The sequence below is a fragment of the Pectinophora gossypiella genome, chromosome 12 (assembly GCF_024362695.1).
Source record: "Pectinophora gossypiella chromosome 12, ilPecGoss1.1, whole genome shotgun sequence".
Classification (NCBI taxonomy): Eukaryota; Metazoa; Arthropoda; class Insecta; order Lepidoptera; family Gelechiidae; genus Pectinophora; species Pectinophora gossypiella.
The window spans coordinates 1979855-1998397 of record NC_065415.1 but is presented as its reverse complement, the minus strand read 5'-3'; the positions used below and the strand labels follow the sequence as shown (position 1 = coordinate 1998397).

At 36.5% G+C, this 18543-nt stretch overlaps 2 protein-coding genes across 6 annotated transcripts in view; one reads left to right on the top strand and one right to left on the bottom strand.

Moving 5' to 3' along the window:
• LOC126371488 (blood vessel epicardial substance-like) overlaps positions 1–18543 on the bottom strand; it is a 242854-nt gene that overhangs the window by 162768 nt on the left and 61543 nt on the right. Inside the window, exons 3-7 of one of the 5 annotated variants that reach the window (XR_007567049.1) lie at positions 17012–17114; positions 15256–15396; positions 14531–14666; positions 7843–7858; positions 4729–7122 (exon numbers count right to left, since the gene is read on the bottom strand). Coding sequence is in view for 3 of the 5 variants with exons in the window: in XM_050016800.1 (XP_049872757.1) it covers positions 6936–7122; positions 7843–7858; positions 14531–14666; positions 15256–15396; positions 17012–17114 (583 nt within the window). In the remaining 2 variants the exon portion in view is untranslated. Of the gene's footprint in view, positions 1–1829; positions 7123–7842; positions 7859–8973; positions 11885–14530; positions 14667–15255; positions 15397–17011; positions 17115–18543 lie in introns of those variants that run through there. The other 4 variants (XR_007567050.1, XM_050016800.1, XM_050016801.1 and 1 more) reach the window with 4 other exon arrangements.
• On the top strand, positions 473–1835 carry LOC126371502 (dnaJ homolog subfamily C member 25 homolog). Its single transcript, XM_050016815.1, has one exon. The coding sequence runs from the start codon at positions 617–619 to the stop codon at positions 1637–1639; it is 1023 nt and encodes a 340-aa protein (XP_049872772.1). The 5' UTR covers positions 473–616; the 3' UTR covers positions 1640–1835.

The following is an 18543-nucleotide window of genomic DNA, read 5'->3' as shown; positions in this document are numbered from 1 at the left end:
AGATTTGTGCTTAAAATTGACGTGTGTTCCATAAATTTTATGCTTGTCGATTACCCGTCCCTTTCCTTTTCGGCGGATAAGAAAAGGACAGATATAACTTAAAATAAAATTAGATGGTATTTACAGGAATTAGCACCAGTATTATCGAATTTCTGAAAACTAATACAGCGTCATTCAATACATTCAAGGAAAAAATATCAAAGAATCAAATTGAAACGAATAGGTCTTCCCATAACCATTTTTGTTTTTTTTTTTTTTTTGAACAACCCACTTTTGGTTAGTAAGTTAGTAATTTGGTTATGGAAAAGGAGGATCACGCACGAATGAATGCTTTAAATTCATTGAAATAAAATGATAATTATAAAAACACTATATTTTTTAATGTTTTACATTTTACCCAATATTGCGCAAAACCGTGACAAAACCCCAATTTCCTAAACGTAAATTGGCCAACGTTGGTGTGACGTTGACGTTTCATTTTAGTCGCGGTTGTTTTCTTTCAATGTCAAAATCGGTCTTCGGTCGGTCGGATAAATGTAGCCGTTTGCTGTAATTATTTCTAAAACTTGTCTGAATTAGCCGCATTTAATAACTTATATTATGTGATAAAATCGAAATGGCTATTTATAATTGCATCAAAAGTGTGATACTTATCGGAGTAACGTGGCAATTCATCATCGTGTCTGCACACGATCATCTGCTCGAAGGTATTTATTGTGGAAAGGAAAATTGTTATAATGTCCTGGGAGTCACGAGAGAAGCTACAAAAAATGAAATTGGCAAGAGCTACAGAGCCCTTGCGAAAAAATACCATCCTGACTTACACCGGACTCCCGAAACCAAGAAGGAGGCCGAAGAAAAGTTTAAGCAAATAGCGACAGCTTACGAGATCCTCAGAGACGAGGAGGAGAGATCTGACTATGATTACATGTTGGATAACCCACAAGAATACTATGCTCATTACTACAGATACTACCGGCGGCGTATGGCTCCGAAAGTCGACGTTCGTATCGTTATAGCTGTGACCATTTCTATCATATCTATAATACAATACTACAGTTCTTGGTCCAAGTATGACACTGCCATAAAATACTTCATGACTATACCCAAATACCGGAATAAAGCGCTTGAAATTGCAAAAGAAGAAATGAAAGATTTGCACTCTAAAAAAGGAGGCAGAAAAAGTAAAGCTGAAATAAAAGAGGAACAAGACCGCATAATAAGGAGAGTGATAGAGGAAAATATGGACATAAAAGGGGCTTACGCGAAGCCTGAAGTAACAGATATACTCTGGGTACAATTAATTATTTTACCATATACAATTGCATATTATATTTACTGGTATCTTAGGTGGTTTTGGAAATTTACGATTTTGAAACAACCTTTTGGTGAAGATGAAAAATTATATTTAATTAGGAAATATATGAAATTGGGTCAGCATCAATTTAATGCATTAGAGGACAGTGAAAAGCAAGAATATTTAGAGGAAGAACTATGGATCAAAGAAAATTTTATAGTTTGGAAGGAAATAAAAGATGAAGAGGCCAAAAAGGCTTTAGCAGAAAATAATAAATACAAACAGTACAGAAGGTATATAAAAAATCATGGTGTAGGAAGGATGACCTTTGATGACTCTTGATAAATTCCAATTTTTTTATTTTGACTCCTGATAATATAAGAAGAATGTGATTTATTTATTTTACAACTTAATAAAAACAGAAAGATCGACTTTGACCAAAACTTCTAACTTTGGTTTTCCTTTATAATTTTAATTGTTGATTCTTCATCAAATGCACCAAAAATCATCATATAATAAAAGAAAGTTTTACACAAGATGTTACTTTATTTCTCTTTATGTCTATCATCAACATATATTATACTACATTGATTCGTTATAGCTAATCATATCATCAATAGTCATCATACATTCATAATTTACAGTCATCACATGTGGCAATTCTTAAGGCATTCTAATCAACACACCAGGTGCTTTATACAACATTCAAGGCAAGTAGGTCCGTATGCAATCTTATTTGTCTTGAATAGCAAAACAATTATATTTACAAAGACAAATTGGATAATATACAAGCATATACATTTTAAATGGCACATTACAAAAAAAAATTGCACCTTAGAATGTTTTTTTTAAAGTTTCATACTTCAACATCACCGTTAAAACTTAAATGAAACTCAATGTTAATGCTCATAAATGTGCATAATAATTAGTAATATCATAATATTAAGCAATATTCTTGATTAACAAGACAAATCAAATTGTTACGGAACTTTTATTAAAAAATACTTTTTGAGATCCTTAATTACAACTTATGTGTCGAGCACATGGAAAATAAAATTATTTGGATAGTGATATAAATATGCAATTTTTGTTGCATTGGCAGTGCATTGTTCTTTACGTCAATTCTATTCATGCATGCATCAACTGGATCATACAATTTTGATATTCATACAAAAAATAGGGCACCCTCATATCATGTCAATATCAAATATTTCTATGTGAAATAAACATCTGTAATTTATATAGGAAGAGATTAACAATTTATAGTTTGTGCTTGAATATAGGGAACATTGTGTTTCAGGATATCTAAACGAGGCATAGAAAAATAACTTGTGCAATAATTTAATTGGGCTTACATAACTATTATTCCTTAATAATCCGCCCATTTCGTGAGAGAGGAGTACAGTTATTTTCCTATACATTTACTTAGGTATTTATTCATTGTTTTCAAATATTGTTACAATAATAATTATTATTACTCTATTTTCTTTAATTATAATTCTATTTCAGTTTAATGCTATTTTGTTCCAGTAATAACTATTATTACAGTAGGATAATTACTTTTCATCAAGAAATGTGACGTAATATTATTTTTTAAACATTCTGCGGGTCTGCACGAGAACCGCGCCGCGCGGTGCACGTTATATCGAGGGCTTCGACCATTAGACGCGGCGAATGCTATCTACGTAGACAGACATTGTACAGGTATTGACCGGAGTCCTCGATATAATACGAAACGCGCGGGGCGCGATAGCCGTGCCGTGCAGGCTGGATAGGTTTTTCTGTTCTGTGATGCTACACAAAGAATAAAAGCTTTCTGACGCGCTACACAGACATTAAAATTGAGACCATTTTTGTACATACAGTTCCCTATCATTTTACAACAATTTTGTCTATCATTAGCACATCAACTTTCATTTACAGGGAATGTATTGAAACATACCAGGTTTTCGAACAGTCCAAGCTGAAATTAAAAAATAAACTTTTTATATCTAACGAATTCTACTTTTATACAAAAGCTTATAAAGCTCCATCAAAAACCTGGTTGTTTCAAATATTTAGACATTTGATTGGGACAACATTATTGTAATAAATGGTGCTGATTCCAGTACACACCATAAGTTTATTTTAAGTTATACCTGTCGTTTTCTTATCTGCCGAAAAAGAAAGGGACAGGTAATCGATAGGTATAAAAATGGAACCCATGTCAATTTTAGACAGATATTTAAAAAACACTCCCAAAATGTTTTATTGGTCAATAACCCGACAGAGTTAAGTTGTCTGTTTTATTCCTCCGCGTTATTCATTCATGCATTCATTCATTTAAAATTAACAGTTGTCAATCATCCGTCCCTTTCCTTTTCGGCGGATAAGAAAATGACAGGTATAACTAAAATAAAATTAGGAGGTGTCTGCAGGAATCGGGGCCATCGTCTATCTATATTTTAATATCTATCTATCTATCTACATCATAGTATACATAAAATACTTATGCTTCTAGTCTTTTTTAAACCGCGAGGGAAGTTCTGTAGTAGTTTAAAACACCTGGGGCCTGTTTAATAAAACTTACAATTGTAAATTACAATGACAATTTGATGTACATTGCGGAGTTTGTGATCACAAATATTTTACAGTTTCATATTAGCTACGTAATGAACACCAAATTGTCGTTGTAAATTACAGTTGTAAGTTTTATTAAACAGGCCCCAGATAATGCTTTTCAAATCACTCTGGCGACTGAAATGTTACTATCCAGTCAGATTGTAAGTATCAATTCCTTTTAAACATTCGCGTTCGCTTTAAAGCTATTTTGCTATCCATATAAAATATTGAAATTCTAGTGATAAGAGTTTCATCAGAGTAGATAGTTAAGTATTCTATGAAATACTATTATTTAGCATATCGACATCTATCTTTATGTATCGCTTCAGTGAATTCTGCAACTGTGTTACTGAACTGTTCAATAGTCGACCCACTTTCGTGTGACAATCACTATTGACAAACTTTTTTTCTTAATGATTTCCGTCGCCGTTTTGAGAACGAAATCAACTCGTTTTGCATGACGTAACCGAGAATCTTTGTTGTAAACGAGGGACACGTTCCCCAAATGAAAGAGATAGAGTTAGTTTTAGTGAAAATGAAGTTCAAATTAAATTGGTGGTTGCCATTATCGGCACCATATCCTTGCATTGAGCCTTTGTTCAACGCACACACAATGCTGTTTATCGATGGAGACTTTAGCTTCTGAAAAATACTAGAATTATACACATTCAACATAGAAGGAAACAAGGGTTCGCAGTCAAATCATGCGCAATTAAATCTCACCACTGACAGTAAAAAGAAAAAAAAATGTAAACTTCATAAAATCCAAGTATTTCTTTATCAATAACATTTTATCTATCGTCACGTGAATGGTGCTGATTCCTGTATACACCATCTAAGTTTATTTTAAGTTATACCTGTCATTTTCTTATCCGTCGAAAAAGAAAGCGACGGGTAATCAACAGGCACAAAATTTTATATAGGCCAAAAACCCGACAAAATTAAGTTGACATGATGTATATTTTATTCGCCTGCGTTATTCATTATTACAAAATTAACAGTCACTCTCAATCATCCGTCCCTTTCCTTTTCGGCAGATAAGAAAATGACGGGTATACCTTAAAATAAAATTAGGATGTGTTTGCAGGAATCGGAGCCGTTAAGAAGGTACGTAGGTACATTTACTTATTTTATTATTATATTACACAGTACCAAAGCCAACTTTAAACTTGCCCGCGAAAAAATCCAGAGTATAAAATTTACAGAGCATAATAGCATCTCTAAGGAGATTCGTATGAAATTATAAAACTGGAAATATAATGAGAGAACTTTCCAGGCTACATTCACCAAAATCAATATAGATGGGGTTGTACAGCTTTAACGTGATAATCACCTATTTTCTCATTACTCGGGTACAGTCATGAGCAATATAATGTACCCACTTTAGGACTCTGTCGCACTAACATATTTGACATTTAGTGAGACTTACAGTTCAATTTGTCAAAAAAGTTAATGTGACATGGTACCAAAGTGTATACATATTAATGCTCGTGACCGTACCTACATAATTATTCCAAAATACAATGTAATGGTAGAAGCATAATAAATAAAAATAATTGTTGCTTCATATTTGTAACACATTCTGTATAGAATTTATGTTGCTATCTATATTGCTTCACTTTATTTTGATCAGAATAATAATGGGTGGATGATGTGTTGTGCTTGGGTGTAATAACAAGGGTCATCAACCAAAAACAAAGATAAAAGATGGATATGTCTGTTATCCATGAAATTAGAAGGTTACAACACAGAACACGTTCAGCTGCTTCTCTTCCCGGGCATGTCGTAAAAACCGACAGAGGGATTGTGTCCTCTAACATGATGGACTAATGTTATGGGCGATAGGCTGATCCCTTATCACCATAAGGTTCATCATATCCATCTTTGGACTTCGTATCAACAGTGGCTGCAAGTCGTCTTTGATTACTTGTGGCTCTGCCCACCCCATTAGGGATTACGGGCGTGAGTTTATGTATGTATGTAGAAGGTTAAACGAAGGAAAATCTGTACAGCGCCATCTATATTGTTTTAGTGGAATGTAGCTTGGAATGTCCCTTATTCCACTTGGATATGTTAAACGACAACCAGATTTATTTCGCGGTACAATCTCAATTCCTTGCCAAACGAAACATTACTACATCACAATAAATCACTTTAACCTCGTATCGATTCAGTAGCGATCAGTTTAAAGAAGGAAATATTCTTCTTTTTAGTCTCTTCTAAAAAATCGCGTTAGGCTCACGATCTGCAGGTCCGGGTTCGATTCCCGATGGGGACATTGTCGAAATCACTATGTGAGACTGTCCTTTGTTTGGTAAGTAAGGTACTTTTCAGGCTTGAATCACCTGATTATCCAAAAAAGTAAGATGATTCCGTGCTTCGGAGGGCACGTTAAGCCGTTGGTCCCGGCTATTAGCCGGAATAACACCTCTACCAACCCGCAGTGGAGCAGCGTGGTGGAGTATGCTCCATACCCCCTCCGGTGTATCTCATTGCTCGGTGTATATACTAATTATTCAAAAATATGATGTAATAGCATAGCAGAGGCATATATAAAAATAATTGTTGCTTATATTTGGATCAGATACGTATAGAATTATGTTGCTACCTATATTGCTTCACTTTATTTTGATCAGAATAATAATGGGTGGAAAATGTTATTGTGCCTGGGTGTAATAAAAAAAGTCATCATTTATACCCAAAAACAAAGATAAAAGATGCATACTATGTCTGTTATGCATGAAATATGAAGGTTAAACGAAGGAACATCTGTACAGAGCCATCTATATTGTTTTTGTGAAATATAGCCTGGAAAGTTCCTTGTTTAACATTTAATCACGCATCGACCCATTAAAAATAATATAGCATTTAGTTATTTCTTTCTCATACATTCGCTTTAAACAAATCGACACTGAATCAACATTTTATATTTCTTTTCTCACGTTAACAACTGTAACATAGCCCGCCATTTTAAACTTTATATTAACACCGAGTATTACACATATCACTTTATGATTATAACGTCATAAATGTCACTTCACACCGAGCGAAGTGTTAAAATTTCGTCGTCTGCATGTGGAGCGAGGTAAGGGTCCGTGCACGCTAGCGTTTGCTGCGTCTCAACCGCCGCGGCCGCACCGCCACATGCAGCGCGCGTCCTCACACGGGCGTCTCGTGGTCCGTTTCCTCTATCCGCCCGAGACGCCACGCGTTTGGATCCGATGCTATAGTTGAAAAATACCCATTAGATTGGAGGAAATATAAAGAGGAACATGTTAGGTTTGGGTTAGATTAGATTACCACCTTAGAGTCGTAAGACCGAATGTCCCTTTTAAAATCCAAATCCGATTGTTTAAATATTGTATCTGGATATCTCGGAATTTCAAGGTTAAGGAAGAGCTTTAATTTATTTCCCATTCCAGTACAATTTAGGAGGTAACAGCGGGCTCAGCACCGTAAGCGTGAGACTCTTTCTCGCCTCGACATACGTCACCCGTCACTCTCTCACAGTACTGCACAGAAAGAGACTGCACAGGTGATCTCTGTCGCGGCGAGATAGAGTCGCGTGCTTACGGTGCTAAGCCTGCTGAGCTATTGAAAAGGCACACCGCAAAATAAACAACTCTTTAGTAATTCCCTGAAATAATTGGGAATTAACCTACACACCCTGTTTAAGCACAAATAAGCCCCTCACACTCACAAAAATAAACTTGTGATCTTGAAACATGCGTGGCCAGATTATCTTTTTTACTTTACAAATGTTAATATTTAATGTTATATCTGTGAATGTGTTTCCTAATTGGTTAGAACACTGAGTGAACGTGATAATTATACATTTAACACCCTTAGTAAATACACAAATTGCATCGAGTGAAACATAAACAACAGAACACAAAAAGGTGCGGAGTGGATTTTAAAACAAAATAATAAAAACAAAAAATTACCTTTCCAACTGTCGATCTGGAACACGCTTAAGGATTTGGGACTTAAGGATAGGAAACTAGGATTATAAAGCTCATAAATATATTCTTAACACTAAATGTACTTATTATAGAAAAGGTAACAACTACTTTAAAGCATTATATTATTTCTAGTTAATAATAATTGTAATTATAAATGTTCATCACATGCAAATAACATTCTAAATTAATAGTAATTATTAGCACAAGACTAGGACGGTAAATACACATCTACACAAGCATATAAGTACAATATACAGGAGGGTTAAAAAGCCACATCGAAGCAATTCATCTAAAAAAGCAATATTGCATTTTGACATTTGCGCATATAAAAGTAAGTGCGCAATGCACACAAATGTGAAATAGCAATATTGTATTTTTAGATGAATTGCTTCGATGTGGCATTTTTAACCCCCCAGGTATGTAGATCACATCAGTTGTTAATATTTATTATAATAATAATATAAATGAACACACCGCTATAGTTTTTTAGATTTGATCGACAATGGAAGCAACGGATTTGGAATATTCGAACGAATTCATTGCTCGAATTTTCTATCAGACATTTCATTATCGAAGTAGTCGAGAAACTAATTTATACTATAGTTGTCATGTATAGTTGTTTGAATACTATTATTAAATAATTGAGTGTCCCATACGTATGGGATCCAGATAGTAAGTACTAAATTAACTGAGTATTACTTAACAGTAAAATAAAAGAAACGTCAAATTTAACTACAAAAAATGAATCCAAATCCGTCAAAATTGATCGCTTGAGACGTACACCACAATAATAATTAGGTACATATAATACTATGTTTGCATGACTAAATATAAGATAAATACGAAATATGCAGCAGGGTGACATTTAAAAAAAATATACAGGTGTTAAATATAAAAATATAAGTAATACCGAGAGCGATGTTTCAGGCCATGATTTTGAGTTGATATCAAGTGAAATTTCCTGTCGAAAAATTAATGAACATTTTAGTTTTTTTTTTATTAATATCAGTTCCATACTTGTGACGGAAAATTCCGGTTGACATTTCAGAATCATGGCCTGAATCATCCCTCAAAGTTTTAATTACGATGTCACTAACACTCTGAATACTGGTCAAAATAATGAATGATCAAGAATTTTCTTATCACAGCACCCATCCGTGCTTAGGAAAACTCACGTCTCATCCTGTCCGAACAGACTAATCCTTCCGATTCTAACATTGGTGCTGATTGGGACAACCACCAACACAGTTTTAGCTAAATTGACAGGACTAAAACTAGCTCCAACTCTATCTTGCACGCACTGTTAGTGAAGGACGGCAATAATTCGGTCGTGTACTAAATGCAAGATAAATTATGAAATATCACGTTAAATCTGTACAGCTTCATCTATATTAGCGAGTATTTAATTTCATTATTTAATTTTGTAAGTAGACCTAACTCTCTTTTGATTTAATTAAGTTCTATATGGAAGCTTATGATTGGCCTCATTCTAGCTTATGTTTGTACGTATTTATTTAAGATTCCGTGCTGTTAGCTTACCTCAAGAAATAAATAAAAAAAATATTGTTTTTTGACAACTTTTAAGTCTCTCATTACAATTTGACAACTTTTAGGTTTAATGCCGTCCTTCACTTACAATAAGTACAAGAAAGAGACAGAGTTTCATATCCTGCCAAAGTAAATTAAAACTAAGTTGATAGTTGCCCGAATCAGGACCAATGTCTGAATTGGACGGGATTTGACTGTTCAGGGGGCATAAAAAGGCCACATTGTTGCAGTTCATTTATGAAAGCAATAACATTTGTTTGCATTGCGCACTTACTTTTACATGCGCAAATGTAAAATTGCGATATTGCTTTTTAGATAAATTGCTTCGATGTGGCCTTTTTAAGCCCCCACGCGGGATGAGATATAAGTTTTTAATGAGAATTGGAAATAATTGAATTAATTGTTTTTAGTAGTAAAATGGAATATTTTGAATCATCATTCAAAATAAAATGTCACGCCTTACTCAAATTAACAATAATAGACACAACAAATATTAAGTGGTTACTATAATGATTGCATGAGAATGATATTAATATCATAAAATGGATATAGCATGAGAGGAATGGGGAGAAAATATATCGGCAGCGCGGATAGATAAAGGTAGAAAATAACTAGATTTACAACTGTAAAAATGACTTCACTAGGAATTTATATGTCAAATTATCAATGTTACTAATTCCAGAACACACCATCTAAATTTATTTTGAGTTATACCTGTCATTTTCCGCGTTGTCCGCCGAAAAGGAAAGGGACGGATAATGGACAAGCATAACATTTATGGAACAGACGTCAATTTTAGGCAGAAATTCAATAACCCTCTCAAAATTAAGTTGACAGCACACGTCAAACTACATACGTTGCATATCAGCCTATTTTATTCGCTCGGATTATTCAATCGTTCACTCATTCATTTTAAAATTGACAGCTGTCAATCATCCGGCCTTATCCTTTTCGGCGGATAAAAAAATGACAGGTATAACTTAAAATAAAATTCCAGTGTGTACTGGAATCAGGATCAATATTTCATAATATTAAAACTATTTTAAGCAGCTATGGAATGAAAATGAGATTTACAGTTGTCAGTCTGTGTACTGTGTAACACAAAGCTTAAATTCTCTCCTCATTATCACCACAAATAAAGCATAAATTAGGTGATACTAAACGAGGATACTTGAAGGTGAGCGGGGAAACCACGAAAAAGGCCACATTGAACCAATTCATCTAAAACAGTAATATAATTTGACATTTACGCATATATAATTTCATTTCATTTCAATCTGACAGCTTTAAAAGTAGGTGGTTGCTATCCTTCACTTACGAGACGTGCAAGACAGAGATAAGAGCTGATTTTGGAACTGTTTGGTTAGGTTAGGTTAGTTGGCTCGACCATTATAGACGGCGATACGGCTCACCATCACGCTGATCTAACAGAAAGCTCCGTGAAGTGTGGGTACTTAGTTCATCTTGCGATGCATGATGCAAACTGGTTGGTTAGGTTAGGTTAGTTGGCTCGACCATTATAAACGGCGATACGGCTCACCATCACGCTGATCTAACAGAAAGCTCCGTGAGGTGTGGGTACTTAGTTCATCTTGCGATGCATGTACCTCTGACTACCCCTATTGGAATATAGTCGTGAGCTTATGTTGTCAAATTGGTGTTTGCAGGAATCAGCACTAATGTCAACAACAATATTGCTTTTTATAATGAATTGCTTCGATGTGGCCACTTAAAACAGCTATCCCTCGCCCGAGGTACCAGGAGATCATAAGCACAAAGGAGAGCGGGGCTATGAGGTATAGTCGATGTTCCTCGTAGTCAACAGACGCGGGAAACACGAGAGTCCAAATCAAATATAATATACTGATTACATCAAACATGTACTATGCAGTGGAGTAACATAAGTATACAAACTTGTAAAACTAGCGGCTAAATGATGACTGTTTTGACATAATAAAGTACAGGAATACACTTCGTAAAATAGCTGTACTATTAATACGAAACTTGATGAGCGGGACAAACGTGAAAACGGCCATCATAGCGTGCTAGTTTAGTCAAATGGATACTTATAATTATAATACTGACAGTCTAGTTTCCCTCGCACGTGGTACCAGGAGCATATAAGCTTAAGGAGATATGGACGATGTTCTTTGCAATTAGCAGACGTGGGAAACCACATCTATTAATCGAAATAGAGCTTTGTCATTGTAGTAGGGTCGAACCACATCTGTCAACACCTCATCACACTTTCCCATGACAATCCTTTTCTGTTACTCAAAACCGTCATTTGCTAGAACGAGCGCGCTTACTGTCAGATGTGATTCGACTGTTTAACAAAGTTTCCCTCGCCCTTGCTACCAGGAGCGTAAAGCATATAGGAGGTATAAGTACTAAGCGGGGGTATAAGGTAATGTCGCTGTCGCTCGCAGTCAGGCGTGATGCGCGGGCGCAGCTCGCAGCAGCGGCGTGTGGTCGCCTGCGGCCGCCACAAGCACGGTACAGTGGATGCTCGGTACGAGCTTATTCAGGAGTCAAATTCGTTCTAGTGTGATTTGCAATATGATGGAATTATTGGGGTTCTATAACATAACATATACATGATGTATAGTCTGTACACCCACTCCTCGGTATTACCATTAACCGAGGCGAAATCACGTGATATCAATTATGTATATTATGATCCCATAATGAACTCAAACTCATAAAGTCAATTGTAACTGACTCCTCAAAAAGCTCATACGCAACCGTCCAACTAACATCAACGACTTTATTATGTCTGTTTTAAAGTCTAAATTACTAATAATCTAGCTTATATTCAAATTAGCGATAAGTTTACAAACTACTTAATTTTATAAATACGAAAGCTATTATAAAAAAATAAAGTAATACAAAGCGCGAAATTCTAAGTTGCTGTCCCTTAAATACATGCAAGAGTTTGAGATTTAGTCTATGATCAAGAATGTTGAAGAAAAATCTTTTACTAGCTTCTATTTCTAGATTAGCATTCTATATTCGATCAAGATACCCTATTGGTACAACCACAAAGTCACTTGGCGCAGATTCTATTTACTATTTAACGCGAAATATATTTCTTTTTTATCGTGTTAATTTTATATAATAATAATCATTATTTCAATTGATGTTCATTGGGTTTTACTGCGCGTATTTTCTACATTTTGAAGCTATCATATATACAATTGCGACAAGACGCCGACTTTTATACTGGTTAACTAGTCGGTGAGTCGACAGAAGAGGAGAGATGATTGGACACTTAACAAGACATGACTAATTTTTTAAAAACATCATAGAAGGGAAGATAGAAGGAAAGACAAGAAGGCGAAGACCAAAAGCTTACATGGAACAAGTTAAAGAGAAGGCGAACGTCGTGTCTTATATAAGAAAGTCAAAGAATTGGCCCTTGATAGACAAGAATGGAGAATGCTACAGCGACTAGTCGGTATATCTCTAATATTAATCCCTTATGGCTACTGGCTATCCCATGTTACACAATGGGCCCACCGTACCATGGCATCTCTCTGACCATAGACAAAATCTCTAACTGTCATTTTCAACATGAATTTAGGATGTAGGACACAGCACAAACAGACATACCAAAGTCTCTATCACATTTAGTTTTACAAGACAACAGATAACATCCAATTAACATTTTTGATGGATTTAGGTTAGTGTCCCGTACCAGAACATTGCATGACAGTGCATATCTTTGAAACATCTATACATTTAATGTTTAAACAAATAACAGTGCTGATTCCAGAACACACCATCTGTTTTCATTTTAAGTTATATCTGTCACTTTCTTATCCGCCGAAAAGGAAAGGGACGGGTAATCGACAGGCATGATTTTTTTCTGCAGTTTAAACAACTCTCTCAGGATTTTACATTGGCCATTAACACGAGAAAATTAAATTGACAACTCACGTCAAACGGGTTGCGTACTGGCGAGATGTCTGTGTGATTCGGCCGGGTTATTCATTCATACACTCATTCAGTTCAAAATTAATAGCTGTCAATCATCCGTCCCTTTTCTATTCGTTGGATAAGAAAGTGACAGGTAAACATTAAAATAAAATTAGGAGGTGTCTGCAGGAATCAGGGCCAATGTAACACCAATAACCGATATGTGTGATCCAATAGCACATTCATGTCCAAAAAGAAAATTTCGAAATATGTTGAATATTTAAAAAAAAATCTACGTAAGTTATTCGTAATTTTGTACGATTATTTTACTATGAAAGATAAAATTGTCTTTTCTAAACGTATGTAAAAGACCATAGACAATTTATTTTTTAATTAAAAAGTAAGTACGGAACACCCAAGTCCAATAGAGCCAATAGGGTCTTTAATCAGATATTAATTCTTTCATCACGAAAAAATTACTAATTCTACTCAAAAATACGGAAATCGACTAATAAAATATTTAAGAGAATTTACTTTAACTTTCTATCTACATGCAAAATCAACTGCTATTTGGGCATCAGTTATATCCAATATCCTTAAGACTCCTGCCCACTCCGATAAGGATTAAAGGCGTGAGTTTATGTATGTATGAAATCGAGGAGAACCTTAATACAAGAATAGCTGACGCCCAAGTATTCAACACTTCTTCTATTAGCGCCTATATTTTGGTTAAGGTGAACTTGTGACGGTAACAAATGATATGCAAATTTAAGGCGGTCTAATGTCCTTTTAGGCCTCCGTGGTCCAGCTGGTTGAGCGTTGGGCTCATGATCCAGAAGTCCAAGGTTCGAAACCCGGTGGGAATATATCAGAAAAATCACTTTGTGATCCCTGGTTTGGTTGGGATATTACAAGCTGATCGTCTGATTGTCCATGGTAGATGATCCGTGCTTCAGAGGGTACGTTAAGTTTTTATTGTTGAGGGAACGTAACGTACCTTTGCAATGCTTGATCTGTAATATTTCTTCAGATAAGGTCAATGGAAGTTTCCTTCTTTTTAAAATAAAATAACAAGACGCAATATAGAAAAGCCAATTAGACATTATCAAAGTTTGCACATCATCCGCCACAATCACAAATTCTCCCCAAATTACCCAATTCCCCCCCCCCCCTCCCCAGCCCCTGTAACCCCATCATCACGCACCTTGCAGCTGCCGGTTGAGCAGCGCCGTGATGCCGGGCCCGTCCCCAGCCTTCTTGACCACCAACATGGGTTTGTCTTCCCCTTCTTCGAAGCTGTTGGGCAGGTGGCCGTTGCTGACGCCCATTGTCTCGCTCACCTGAAACGTTTGGTCAAGTACGGAGTCAGGTTCTGACATAAAATAACATAACATGCTTCGGGTAGGCGTCTGCCTCTGGCACCTGTCTTCTTCTATCGTGTGGGTTGTGAGATGGAGTACCAACGTCATCAACCCTGGTGTCAGTGTTACTATTGAGCCACCACAGGCGCATGTGACGACTACTTACTTACATCACTAAGTAATAACCGGGACCAACGGCTTAACATGCCTTCCGAAGCACGGATCATCTTACTTTCGGACAATCTGGTGATCAGCCAGTAATATCCTAAACTAGGGACCACAAAGTAATTTTTGTAATATGTCCCCACCGGGAATCGAACAACTCCGGATCGTGAGCCCAACGCTCAACCACTGGACCACGGAGGTCGTTAAAGATATTGATGGATACTCTTCCGCCTGAGTAGTTGCAGCCAACCGAAGCAATGATGTGCAGCTCGGACACTCCATCGAAAAAGCTCGTTCTCACCACATAGACCACTTTTCAAAACATCTACTTCCCACATAGACCACTTCTCAGAACTCCTTTGGATGTGGGTCACTTCCCATTTCGACTACTTCAAAACCATACCTGCATGAGCTTATGTACCACGTCCCTGCCAAGTATGTGGTCGAATACGGCTTGCAGGAACGCATCAGACATGATGGAAAGTTTCAGCTTGTCACGGTGCCACACCAGCACTCGAGACTCTTCCATCGCCATTATTGACACCTGGAATGTATGGAAAGGACGGCATTTAATTCGTCCAGGTTTTCCTCTCATTCGCTAATTTATTTTACAATTAACAGCTGTCAATCATTCGTCCCTTTTCCTTTTCAGCGGATAAGAGAATCACAGGTGTAACTTAAAATAACGGCGGAGACGGATCTCCGCCTCGAAGCCATCGGTACGGCAATGCTGGACGGAAGAGGCGAGTCACAGGGATTGTAACCTGGAACCTAACAGAGGGCTGCAGTAACTGTCAGTACTATTCAGAGGCGGAGGACAGGAGTCCTAGTACGGCTTTAAAATAGACTACTCTCGGCGCCATCACACTCGCGTCAGATAGAGTACTGCGGGGCGGCAGGCAAGAGGGAAACACGGGGACAAGGGGACAAGAGCGTGGCTCTTAAATTAGTTATGTGATGAACTTAAAATAAAATCGGGTGTCTGCAGCAATCAGCATCATTATAATATTCATTTAAACCAAATAAATAAAAACTGCACGTTTTCATGTATAGCTTTGTATTTCATCGCTCACGCAAGTCTTACAGAGCCTTGCTGTTGCAATTTTATTAAGAGCGTACTTAACGTACACGATCTTTATAATTACCATCGTAGTAAACAGTGAACTGACCTTATTCCCTTTGCATTGGTTGCGAGGCCCACGCGCGTGCTAAGTTTCATCATTATAATACATATTGGAGTATTTTCTTACTTGGCATTATAAAACCATATCGTTGCCCTATAGTCGAAAGCGCCTTTTAAAAAAAAACTGGATTTCTATCAATTAATTTCAATCCGGATAAAAATTGAATAACAAGTCGTGACAATATCATTACACCTGATCAATACCTACACGTTAGGTCACATACCTTTGAAACGCATTTCTCAAGTACCTACATAGTACGTAGGCTTCCTCACGATATTTTCTTTCACCGCTGAACACGTGATAATCATTAATGATCCAAAAGTCAATTGGAAAATCATTGCCGTGCTGGATTCGAACCTGCGACATTACAATGTGAGTCGAGCGTTCTTTCAACTGGGCTAACATCGGACCAAGAACACCAAAATCCGGAAAACTCCAAAGAACACTTTAATTTCTTCTTTAAAAAAAACTGTGACTGTAAGACAGAATAGAATATAGTTTTTATTCCAACATTTCCATCATTATAGTTATAATGAGAACCGTGCCGTATGAAACACGGCATTGAGAGTGAAAGTGCCGCCCACGTGTTCACAAGCGTGGCTTATTCTTATTGTTACACGCGTATTGTTAGTAAAATACTTCTAATAAGGTGCTATTTGTGACAAAATTGGGTAGTTTCCTAGGATAAAGATAACAGGGTCCACATAATACCAGCGTCGTGGTTCACGCCGCGACTTGTGCTGAGTGAGGCCCTTTTATCTCAGGACGTCCACCACCACCTTATGGTCATTTCGACAAACATCCGTCTTGCTTTTTTGTAATTGTTTTAGTGGAAATTTGATATGATGTTGTTGACTTTTTTTTGTGTGTGGCGTCCTTTTATAATAAACTTTTTCTATTCTATTCTATTCTATTCTATTCTATTCTAAGATTATAAGGTTTTGGTAACCGACAGCAGCAGACATGGTGACATACCTGGAAGTACTCGTCAGTGGATACCCCGAACCACTCCGGCGAGTCGAGGAAGTGGTGAGGGAACACTATATGCAGCGCGCGCTGGTTCTGTGACACCACCAGCCTGGAACGGACAACAATCACGAGTTAAATGTAGGCAGACAGAGAAGACGAAGTCGCATCTGAAAATAGAGAAAGAGATAAGTAAATATCAAGCACAACATTTCTATACGAGGGATAGAATGGTCTCACATTTATGGTTCAACACACTGGTGACTAGTCAGTAGTTTTGCCCACCCCACTATTCCACCTTTTCCGACATCGAATTAGCTTAAATCATATCATACAAATAACTGGGTACGTATTTGAATATCTAAAATTGAAATACTTTACGTAAAAATACCTACGTTCAGAATCCCTAAAATCATTATACCTAATGGTTTATAATACCTTAGCTTATAACGCCGACTTATAAAATACCTAAGTTTAAAAAAACTAATGGACTAAATGTCTAATGTAATAAAATATCTACAGTTATAACACCAACGTTTAAAATACCCAGTGGTCAAAATACCTAAATGATGCATCACTCGTGAGCGTTTTTCTTAAATAGTAGTTCGGGCGCCGCGAGCAAAAAAGAGGGTGGACTTATAAAATTGTCTCTTTGTTTATGTTTTCGATATTTTGTGTCAGTTGTTAGTCAACCACTTTGATTGCAACAAGAAGGGCATCAATCTCTATGGATGTCAACAGATGACAGCTACTTGCCTGTCAATGACGAGCACGCTCAACATCTTGCAAGAGGACATACCAACTTGGATGTCAACTTTGAGGTACATCAATTTAAGGGATTTTAAACGTAGATATTTCAAGTTTTAGCTTTATGAACTTAGGTAGCATAATCCATTTGACATTTTAAACTTGCGGTATTTTGAATTTAATTAGAAAAACCATTAGGTATAATGATTTTAGGGATTCTGAACGTAGGTATTTTTACGTAAAGTATTTCAATTTTAGATATTCAAATACGTACCCAAATAACTATATACTACTGCTATGTATGTATACTATACGTACAGAAGGGTAACTCTCCGCCCCGCACCGAATCGTATCGCGAGCCGACCTCATCCCCTCTGGGCTACGAATAAATAATAAGTCAGGAAGAGTAACAACGCTCACAATTTGACGCCACTAAAATGTACACTGAGTGGGCGGGGCTTAAAATGACTACTCGCACCTACTTCAATCTGCCTCGCGCCGTCACTACCGTATGTCATTGCTCGATTTATGCTATATTTCTATGGAAAACACAGTGAAATATTATGTAAAATGTCGTCATGTGTAGTTAGTTGGTGTAGGAAACGAAAAAAGCGCAGCAAAAAGATAATTGGAATAACTTATCATCGGTAAATATAAAATTTCTGTTCTCGTAAACACATTGTACTTTGGTCCGCATTATTCAAGAAGTTCCTAGCTTAATTCAGATAGGTAAATTATAATTTGTAATACTATGCAGTCAAGTAATATTAACAATTTCCAGCAAAATATAAGTT

Coding starts and splice junctions, on each gene's coding strand:
- LOC126371502 (XM_050016815.1), top strand. CDS start 617: ATGGCTATTTATAATTGCATCAAAAGTGTGATACTTATCGGAGTAACG.